The sequence below is a fragment of the Mya arenaria genome, chromosome 10 (assembly GCF_026914265.1).
Source record: "Mya arenaria isolate MELC-2E11 chromosome 10, ASM2691426v1".
NCBI lineage: Eukaryota > Metazoa > Mollusca > Bivalvia > Myida > Myidae > Mya > Mya arenaria.
Window position 1 is genome coordinate 571,274 of NC_069131.1, and position 12,166 is coordinate 583,439.

General features: G+C 36.6%; 1 protein-coding gene across 1 annotated transcript; it reads left to right on the top strand.

Moving 5' to 3' along the window:
* Positions 1-3,677: 3,677 nt before the first annotated feature.
* Positions 3,678-4,892, top strand: LOC128205906 (protein PIF-like). Its single transcript, XM_052907964.1, has one exon. It carries the CDS (start codon positions 3,678-3,680, stop codon positions 4,890-4,892), a length of 1,215 nt encoding a protein of 404 aa, XP_052763924.1.
* Positions 4,893-12,166: the final 7,274 nt, after the last annotated feature.

Sequence of the window (12,166 nt, forward strand, 5' to 3'; positions counted from 1 at the left end):
TCACATTTGTCATACTGAATATGCATATTGACTGTGTATCACTGTCCTCTCACGGATTGGCACACATTTGTTCACATTTGTCAAACTGAACATGAATATTACCAGTGTATAACTGTCCGCTCACGGATTGGTAAACATGTGTTCATATTTGTCAAAAAGAATATGTATATTTTCAGTGCATTACTGTCCGCTCACGGATTGGTAAACGTTTGTTCACATGTGTCAAACTGAAGTCTTATACGAAAATGATAAGCCGAACTTAACTCCGATGAAAATCAGTTACACCACTGACACTCCCGTTAATTGAAGTGAGCAAAGAAATCAAATCCCTTGTTAAGAGAAAACGTCTTGGTCATGATGGATTTATAAATGGGCATGTGTTATTTGATGAGTTTGTTGTTATAAAAGCGCTTACACTTCTATTAAATCCATTCAGTCCTGACGCAGGAAAACATACCAGTAGATTAGAAAACCAGCGTTACTATCCATGTATAAATGATAAAAGCAAATACAAACGTCACCTTTCCAGCTACAGGCATTTATCATTAATTGTTTATGTATAATTTTCGAAAAAGTTATGGCCGAGGGGATCAATTCTCCCGTGTCGTCAACAAGAAACATCTTCATAAACCCACAACAAAACGGATTCCAAAAGGGTCTGAGTTGTGTGACCACACCCCTTTTTATCCAAGAAACAGATTACAGTGCGATACCTTTCATTACTTTACAACTTTGGTGGACTTGGGCTCAAAGGTAAAATACTAAGTGTCATCAAGTATTCATATAAATCACTCAAATATACTGTACGTGTTTTTCAGATACGTAGAACGTAACGTGCGCCAAGGGGAGTCTTGTCCAGTTTTGACAATCGCGTTTTTCTCGATATTACAAGACTTAGACATAAAACCATTGCTCTCGGCTTATGTCTGTCAACTGCGGCAGCCCAACACTTGCCGACGATATCACACGCTTATCGTTATCCCCATAAAAGCTGCAACGTAAAGTCAATATTATGTATGGATACTGCAAAAGTTGGTGCGTAGATATTAATGTCGCCAAATCTTACGTCATCGTACGCCCTTAATCCCGCCCAGTCCCCACAAATATGCATTATTTATGGTGATCAAGAAATAACGCAGGTTTCATCAATTACGCACATAGGCATTTTCCAAAAGGGCGGATTTAAATAACACGCGTTCACGGAAAGCTACAAATGCTTTCTTTTGTATTCATCCTCGCTGCATAAAATCCATCAGTCTCCACAAGTATCAGCAAAGTTCAAACAGCTATATAGTATGGTGTATACGTGCATACGTTGACTAGAATACACATAAGCGGTAATTAATAACACTGACTGTAGCTGCATTGACTATAAATTATTAACCATTAATAATACCGTATTTGATCTATATATACTGTTAGAACGAAAAACATATTAACATATTGCCGTAAAAAACCTCTAGTTATGTTTCGTAAATGTGGTTACAAAGCGATTCTTATATTTAACTTGTAATAATAATCATATATAGTAACACCTTTAATTATCCTCCTTTCAGTAATGTTAAAAATCCCTACATATACATGTACTATTAAAATTATTAGTTCTAATCAAAATGATGACCCATCATAAGATTAACAATTGGGGTTACAAAATCCAAAAATTATAGTTGAATGTACATGTGTGTACCTATATATTAATTCCTATGTTTACTTTGTTAACTTATTCTATATTGCCCAATGTTAAAGTGACTCGCTCATGGTTTTGGACCAAAAGAAAGTTTCCCCCGTAGTGCATCTGAAAGCACTTATTTTATCATTATTTTACTCTACGATATCGAAATTGCAGAAAATATACAGTTTAAGCATTAAAAAGTATTTTGGTTTTAGTTGGGTTTGAACCCACGCCGGTAAAGTCAAGAAAAAAAAGAAAACAGCCGAATAGACATTTCCACGGTCAATGTACTTTTCATATTCTATAGACATTTCCACGGCCAATGCACTTTTCATATTCTGTAGACATTTCCACGGCCGATGTACTTTTCATATTCTGAAGACATTTCCACGGCCAATGTACTTTTCATATTCTATAGACATTTCCACGGCAAATGTACTTTTCATATTCTGAAGACATTTCCACGGCCAATATACTTTTCATATCTTATGATATATCTATATTTCATACAGTACCATGTAAATTATTCTTATTTCCCTTTTTATAGACATTACCACGCTAAATTTGCTTTTGATTTGCGACCCTTTCTCAGAGCCGAAATATATTTGTTTAAAGTGTTGGTAGGGGTGTGCGTGGGGGGCGTGGGGTTGGGGATTTGCCCCTACTATATTTTGGGTGTATTAAATTACTTTTTTCTCTTTAATTAAAATAAAAAAGTTAACTTGGACGATTTAAGGGTCAGGTGGCGCCGCGGCGCCGAGTTTACCCCACACATAGATCCGCTTGTGGTAAGGGTAGAAGAAAACCGCTGAGATACGGAAAGTGGGCCGTATGCACTGTATGTTTGTTGTATTCTTTTCATTAGCCTAGGTATCTAGAAGTGTGGGGGCACGACGGCGTCACAGTCATGGAAGTGCCGAGAGTGGACGGTGATTGACACCAGATGCACGTCAGGAATCTAACAGTGTGAGGGCACGACGGTGTCATGATCGTGGACGTACCGAGAGCGCTACAGTCTGCCTTATTTCATGAGCTGCCTTAACTGTCGACATATTTCTTCTGTAAGGACGTGATGATATTTCATACAACATATTTTCCATTATTATTATTGTTAATTATAAAACGACTTTTGTTATATTCGTCGTTTAGCTGGTGCATTTATAAATGCTTATCCTTGTTCTTATTCAATGAAAGTTCCTATATTCAAACAAAACGTTTTTATTGAAATGACAATTAAAGGTAGCAATCTTGAACGCCGAATCCACCCAATGTGAATAATGTCTCTGCCACATTGTTGTTGTTGCTTTAGTTGTTGTTGCTGTGTATGGGAACGTTAGCATGATTCACTCGAACACGCGCAAAATTGCACGGCAATACATATAATTCACTGGAACAGAACAATTAATATAAAGCATTTCTGTTTGTTTATTGTTTTGTTTTGAATATCATAGCCTCGCGGACCTACTTCGTCATATTGCAATTGATTCATTCATTAAATGCACAACAACTTGCTAAAACCACACACACGAGACTACCAGTCAGTTCGAACCGCCCTTTTAAAGAATAAATATTAAAAGCCAAAAGTATTTGAATGTAACATACTACTATATCTTAAAGTAGGGAACGTTGTATATCTGTTTTGAACGCCTATTTATTTGTTACGTTTGACGTAACTTGCGGCTCCGCACCTCGCTTGGGGTTATCCTTCGTGTATATAAAGAACTATGACAGTTACTTTACAAATCGAACTGGATAAGAGCACAACATAAAATTAAAAACATAATAAATAAACATCCGAAAAGGTAAGGAAGTTTGATAGTCATATTACAGTCAATCAGTAATACTTTCTTTTGCACAATTATCGAATAGAATTGTTTATTTTGATACAGTCAATTATTGGGCATACATTTCGGAGGATAGCTATTTTACAATATATAGTTTCATTCGAATATTACACTTAAATTTGGAAGATGATATTAATGTGACCATTCATTTTTCAGTTACAATGGTGCATCAAGGTCTGACAATAACCGTTCTGTTGTTTGGAATTGTCTACAGAACACAGACAGCCCCAACTTTTTCGGGGCTTTGCGACGGATGTCCCCTGAAGAACGGCGTTGGCCTGACGGGGTTCTTGAATGACTGTACCAAATACGTACACTGCGCTGAAGACGCACAGGGCGTCGTCCACGGCACGGTTCAACCGTGCGCCTTCGGCACGGAGTGGAATCAAGACCTCCTGACATGCGTTCTCCCGTCCAACTCGACCTGCGGCGCCACGCAAGACGTCTGTTACGGACGGCCTAACTATATTAGACGCCTGGGGGTGGGGAACTGTCGCGGTTACTGGGAATGCAAGAATGGTGACTCCGTACCGTTGTGCTGCCCGATCGGTTATTACTTCAATAGCATGACTGGCAACTGCGATTCAACTGATGGCGGCCACGAGTGTTATGATAAATGTTTCAACGAATACTACGAAGATACAATGAAAATGACCACCACACCAAGTCCTTGTTACAATAAAAGGCCGGTGGCCGCCGAACTGGACGTATATGAGGAGTGGATCGAGGGATGGGGCTGGATCCAGAGAGGGTGTCCCAAAAGTCTCCTGTTTGTACAAAGGGACTGCGGTTGTACCTTGCGAGTGGTTGTACAGCAGAAGTGCGAGCCTGACCTCTTCCTTTCTTTCGAGAACGGTGTCGAAGACCAGTCCTATTTTGCCAACTACATTTTAAGTGAAAATGTTGAAGTAATGGACGGCAAGGCCTTTTTTGAAGCTGATCAGGGAAGTCAACTTATAATTCCGCGTTACACGAATGTCGGCATGGCGAGTCTGACCATTCATGTGAAGTACTATTCCGATCACGAAAGCCTCACGCAGACCCAGGCGATCGTATCGAACAGCGACTGTGGAATCACCCCGTCCATTCTGCTTACGGAAGACAGCAAATATGTATATTTCACAGTGGGAACTGATTTGGGCGAAAGGACATTGGCCGTTCACCAGCCGGCATTCACAAATGAGAAGGACGTTGTATTAACATATCACAATGGCATCCTCTCTGGTCAGGTCAACGGGATCAAGACTACCATGATGATAAATGGAAGTGGCATCAGTCGGGTCCACTGCGCCCTCCATGTTGGCAGCGCGGATGCGAACCGTGGACTGAACTTCACTGGAGTCATTGATGAACTGAGCCTGTCTATGTGTGTATAATATTCACTGATCTGTGTCGACGTGATGACATGTGATATGTTTTTATTTATATTATACTTGTTCTTCTTCTTTATGTTAGTGTACAAATTTTTATCTCGATTGTGAAAATACTGAAACTGGCATACGAATCACATAACACCCCTGTCCATTTTCGGAGTGGCAATAAGTACGGGTGTCCTTTCTGTAGATATGTGGCATTTTTCTACCATGTTATTGACTTTAAAAAATGAATATTATCGGCAGCATTTAAGTAAGGTTTAAGTAGTTTCTTAGATTTACCGTATGTTTAAAAAGAGATTGTGATTCATGTTTTTGTCATAATCCATATATTCCTTTTCCGATATGTATTTCCCAATTATAAGTTACAAAGGACAGTTTTATAGACAATAAATGTGATTTATTGCTTGTTTTGCTACATGTGTTTGTCTCATTTAATTGCATGTTTTATTCATCTATTTATTTATTAATTTACTTCATTGTTTAAAGGTTTAACTAGACATGGCTTGATAAATAGTTCAATTTTCTTTCTTGTCATAGATTTAATGACCAATAAAATAAATTTCTGAAAAATGAACTACTTATTCATTTATTATGTGTTGATATTTTCTTTGTTTTATTGATAATTGAAACTTCAAACGTAACTAACACTAGGATATTATCGACATAATCGTGAACCATCTATTAATCAATTTTGGTGTTTGAAGAAACGTACAAGGTTCCTAAGAATAACGAAAAATATGTTCTTGTATACGGGTACGTATTCTTGTGTACGGGCACGTGTCAGAACGGACTTCTTCTTGAATACGAGTTCGTGCATCGCCATCCTTTCTCACCTTTTATTGTAATGCGATACACGTTACAGGAAAGCACTGTTATTATAATAAACATTTATTATCTATTCAATTTATAAATAATATAAATAGACTGAGCAAAACAAAACCGGAAGACATAAAAATATTACTAAATCGCTAATATAGGACGATAACCTCAATTTTTAAGAATTATCGCTCCAGAAAGAAGCTCTAAAAATACCAAATTATTAGATGTAGGTTTGCTGTGCACCACAGCGAACATTTATATGAATAACACTACCACGGAAAGGAAAATAGAAATCTGTCGTTTAAACCTCAATTTTTTTATATTTTGACACAATCTCCCAGGGTTTCAAATCTTGGACGAATTTGTACCGGAACTTTCGGTGCATGGTACGAGATCTGTCTTCTCTCTTCTGTCTTTCCTACTCACTGGGTTTAGGAGCCACCATCGTACATGCGTACATGTATGTGGTCACGGATGCTACAAGAACACTGGAGTCATTGATGAGCTGAGCCTGTATATGTGTGTGTAATATTCACTGAACTGTGTCGAGGTGATTACATGTAATACTTTTTTCTATTTCTGTTATATTTTTCCTCACCCTTTTATAAGTGTTCAAACCAAGTTTAGCTCGATAGTGAAAATACTAAGACTGGTATTCGAATCACATCACACTCGTGTCCATTTCCTGGGTAGCAATCAGTACTGGCCAATTCTTTCTACAGTTATTGTCGCCTGGTTCTGCTTACTTAATATAAGTTGTCTATGACTTTAAAATGAATATTTTCGGTAGCGTTTAAGTAAGGTTAAAGTAGTTTCTTAAATTTTTTGTACGTATTTATATTTTTTGATTCTTATTTTTTGTCATATAGTCCCTTTCCGTTACGTATTCTCCATTATGAGCAAGTTAAACCTGACAAATTGTGAATGCTATTTATTATTGCTTGTTTTGCTACATGTGTTTGTCTCATTGCATGTTTTATTCATTTATTTATTTATTATTTTATTTATTACTTATTTACTTCATTGTTAAAAACTTTAAAAGGTCTTGGCTTGCTAAATAGTTCATCTCTTTTCCTAACATAGTTTAACTGAACAATAAAATGCATTTCTGAAAAATAAACTTATTTTGCATTGACTAAGTGTTGATTTTTTTCCTTGTATTATTGATAATTGAAACTTAAAACGACACTAAATCTTTAAGATGATCGAAATATCGTGAATAATCTATTAATAAATGGTGGTATTAAAATAAACCTAAAAGGTATCTTAGAATGGTGTTAAAATTGTTCTTTTGTACTGGTACGTGTACGAGTGGACTTCTTCTTGTGTAAGGTTACTTGTACGAGTGGACTTCTTCTTGTGTAAAGTTACTTGTACGAGTGGACTTCTTCTTATTTACGGGTATGCGTCTTCTTGTGTAATGGTACGTGTACTAACGAACTTCTTCTTGTGTACGGGTACGTGTACGAGTGGACTTCTTTTTGAGCACTAATCCATCTACGTATGTGTGCAGTGTACACGTTCATAATTAAATGTACGATAGCATGAGGAAAAGGAGGAAAGTTGTTTATGCGAGCCTAGAAGTATAAGTTTAAAGAGGAATTTCGCGAAGGATTTTTTAATAAAACTGCATCTTTTATATGGTCGTGTAGATTCGCGTGCGTGTACACGTTGTGTTTCGCAACCACTCTATGATGGTTAACCGTTAATGTTACTGCCATGTGTTAATGTATTCGCAGGCAATTGTTGAAACCCGCATTTTTTTTGGATTTGGCTCAAGTTAGTCGAAATGTTAATTGATTTTGCAAAATTTATCCGATAATGAAACAAGTTATTAGTCCAGGGAAAATAAAAGCAATGGGGGATACATGCCCAGAAATAGTTTTGGTAGATTTGTGTCATATCACCCACCACATATTATATACTTAAAGTATTGAACAATCACATTGTGCAAAATGTGATCTATTAAATACAGTAAATTGTGTAATTTTATTTTAAAATTTGGCAAAATTATTGGGAAATTCCAGAAATTTATTCTAATTTTCATTTAATTTTAACAACATTTTACCCACCAACATCACATTCCACCTCTCGTTTATGTGGTCGTACATGGTACGAGATCTGGTTTCTCTTCTTCCTTTTATTTGGCTCACAGAGCAATCAATATTTTTGCATAGATCGGCGCGCATGCAATGCAAACAGTCTTTTCTGTTTCTCTCATCATTCTTGAGTTTAAACTTATTTGATTTACAACGATTGTGCAACAAGGTATTGCAACTTATATTAATCACTCTCATTGGCACGATATTGCGCGAGAGTGTGGTCTTGTGTTGTGGGGGAAACCGGAGTACCCGGAGGAAACCCACTTGTCCGACTTGGTGACCACAAACCAAACTCACATGCGCCCAGTCCGGGAATCGAGCCCGGGTCGCCTAGGTGAGAAGCGAGTGCACTAACCACTGCGCTAACCGGTCAACCTTCTCCATTCAAAGACATCCCTCTTCTCCACTTATACACACCCCTCTTCTTCATTTATACACACCCCATTTCACCTTTTATACACACCTCTCTTCTCTAATTATACACACCCCTCTTTATATTTATGCACACCCCTCTTCTTCATTTATACACAACCTCTTCTTCATTTATACACACTCCTTTTTTCATTTATACACACCCCTCTTCTTCATTTATATACACACCTCTTCTTCATTTATACACACCCCTCCTCTACATTTATACACACCCCGTCTTCATTTATACACACACCTCTTCTCCATTTATACACACCCTCTTCTCCATTTATACACACCCCTCCTCTCCATTAATACACACCCCTTCTTCATTTATACACACCCCTCTTCTCCATTTATACACACGCATCCTCTCCATTTATACACACGCCTCTTCTCCATTTATACACACCCCTCTTTTCCATTTATACACACCCCTCTTCTCCATTTATACACACCCCTCTTCTCCATTTATACAAACGCCTCTTCTCCATTTATACACACCCCTCTTTTCCATTTTTACACACATCTCTTTTCCATTTATACACACCGCTTTTCTTCATTTATACACACCCCTCCTCTCCATTAATACACACCCCTTTTTCATTTATACACACCCCTCTTCTCCATTTATACACACGCCTCTTCTCCATTTATACACACGCCTCTTCTCCATTTATACACACACCTCTTTTCCATTTATACACACCCCTCTTCTTCGTTTCTCTCTCTCTCTCGTTCTAAACATTCTCTTTGACATTACATACATCATTCCTCATCATACATCCTTAACGTGTCGTACTTCCTTATAATTCCAAATAAATCAGAATGATCGCAGTAAATCAGAAGCATCCAAATAGGTTTACAACTATGAGAATAACTGTCTTCATACCCAATTTATCACTGACTGCGGGCAGTTCCAAACAGTATCTCAATTTTGAAAGTTTAAAAAATATATCTAAAAAAAGTGGCGAAAATAATCAAACCTTTTAAATGCATTTTATTTATTAAATGAAATTGGCCTCGATTAAGCTTGGTATTTGTGTTTATCTATATACATGTATGTCAGTTATCTAATGTTCACGATGGGAATTGTTCCTAGCCATCTTACATTGAAATAAACTATTTTTAGTGTTTAATTTGTTTATTAATTCGAAACCTCTTCATACAGAATTTTATTAGAAATAGTTAATTCGCTCCCGTTACTCAACATATTTGTTAGAAAAATTCTTGCTCTTTGTTGTGATGTTTTTGTCTTGATTCTTTAACACTGAAACAAACGATCATCCTTTATAAAAGCTGTTACATTATAGTAATACTTTTGGAAAAATGAAAGCAAAGTTAAAGGAGTTTTCGTCTGGAAGTCACCCTAACATCCTTGTTGACAAATTATTGAAGCTAACACTAACCTCACCATTCCTCTAATATTTTGCATATTAATGATGATGTAACGTCTATTAAAGGTTGTAGTGTATCTTCATTTGTATCGTGCAACATAGCAGTTGTGGCCGGGCAATCTTGTTTTTTTATATATTCTTGTCACATCCGTGCACTGATTGGGCCTTGAATTAATCTTTATTGAAAACGCACATTTAACCACTACTTTCGTACCCTTTTTTTGCTCTTTTCGCTTAACACGGATGGCCATACACCAGAAGCTTAGATACCATGTGTTAACTTTTTGTAAATATTGTGCCCTTAACGTTATTTTTACATACATCCCAGAACTCTTGCGAAATAGTGGTATAAAGTATGACAGTGATGCTTGAGGCGTTATAAGCATCTGGTGTAACGTATAATGGAACAAACTGTGGTTTTATCAATTATAGTTAAAAATGTTCTTGTTGAAAATTTTGCATCAACACTTACAGAACTACCCTTGTCTAAAAACTAATTTCAACATCATTAATAAGAATGACAATTTATCTGAGCACATAGGCTTTCAGGCTTTCTTTACTTATGTGGCCCTTCTACATGTTCAAGCTGCAAACCACATGTCGTAACATTGTTGGGTAACTCATTTGCACGTGTCCTTTAAAGTATATAGAAGGTTGGTTGAACATTCTTTCCGGCAATAGGGTAACCTCTGCCTCCGCCCCCACCACTTCCTCTGTATCTTGGTTGTCTTCTCTTGGGTACGTGCCATCTTTGTTTTATTTATCTAGACTAATTTGAATAATTTGAAGATGTGTTATGAAGACTGCACTTTTTGGCCGATCATCATGAATAATTGTTATAGAAGATGTTTTTTACTAGGCTACGTGGGGTTTCATCTATTTTCATTAGGTTCTGTATTAGAAAAGACACACTGCCATTCTCCATGACTGTCTACTAATGCAAGTTGGCGTTTGATCGTTAATATATGTCCCAAGTGTTATACTGATATTTTACATTGAAAGGGTAGTGACTCGAGTATATTACTATGAAAAAAACGGCCTGACGAAAACATTAACAGACAGTGCTATACTAGTATGAGTTCGATCATGCACACCATAAATTGGTAGACAGAGCCGTTTATCACTTTGCCCCAGGTCCCCCTCCCTGTGTCAGTGATCTAAACATCAAAATGAGGATACTGCCTAAGACCAACACCTGAAATGGAACAATAACCTATAATCTGTTTATTTGGTAAAGATGTCAAGGACACCTTCACTCATAACTTATAACAGGTCGCCGCTCTTCAATTTTAAAAACCTCTATGCATTGCGTGTTAAACGAACCATGACATTTTACCGATTTATAAGGTTCATTTATTTACCATTACCAATTCTTGAATTTGTTTTCACGATTTCTGACGTGTGAAATGAACAAATAAACTAAAACGTTATTGACAAATCAGTCTTCTTCTTCGAATGTTAGATCTTCTGGGTCGCTATCCGGGTCATAGAAGTCACCAAGAACAGTTGATGACATCTCAATTTCTGTCCCGTAAATTTGATTGCAAAATTACTTTTTTTAAGCTCACCTGAGCACAACGTGCTCAATTGTGATAGGATGATTGTCCGTCGTTCGTCGTCGTCCGTCTGTCGTCAACATTTCCCTTGAAACAACTTCTTCGCCTAAACTACTGGGACAATTTCAACCAAATGTCACAGGAATGTTATTTTGGGTGGTCTTCTTTTAGATTCATTAATGACAAATGGTTTCATGAAAAACCCTGGGTGTCATGGCAACGTAATGGAAGGCATTTTATCATCACGATGCAAACCAATCATGCTTTGTTTAACGGATCGACTAGCAGTGTTTTTGCGGTGTTTGCAAACAATCATTAAGAACACCAAGATCAATACAGAGAAGAATATTTTTACTTACATTTAAGACATCTACGATTTACAATAATGCAGTATGCAATATATTAATACAAGTATTTGTGTGAAGTTTTAATACTTTATAACGGATGCTAATGACCATCGGTGAATGAGAGTACATCAATAACATACATGTATATATACAAATATCAAGCTATCAATCGTTGGTCGCAGATATATATAGAACAAGTAGGCAAGTTAATAAAAAACACATATATAACGAACATCACATACATTGATATCATCCTGAGTAGAACGCGGTTACAGATCTTATATATATGCATATATGAGATGTTCTAACATAAGCAGGTATAGACTCATGTTTGGGCTATTTACTCATTAATGATTTTCAAAAGGTTGCAAATTTGACAACATACTATTATATTTGTAACTTGAAATCTGCACAAAGGTACACATGTCTCCTCTCCATTCTAATTCTGTACACATACATGTTGGAGTTTCTGTTTTAACCCACATATAAATATTTTGCCATGTTTACTCAAGTCAAATTTTTATTAACAATTAAAAAACATCAATCATTTCATTTTCATGTTATAATTGGTTAACATGTATAAAGTGAAGTAGTACTTTTAACTTTGTGAAACTTAGTCAACATTCGTTTTACGACTGATCT

What these genes read in the sequence shown, in the direction of transcription:
- LOC128205906 (XM_052907964.1), top strand. Translation starts at nt 3,678, where the DNA reads ATGGTGCATCAAGGTCTGACAATAACCGTTCTGTTGTTTGGAATTGTC.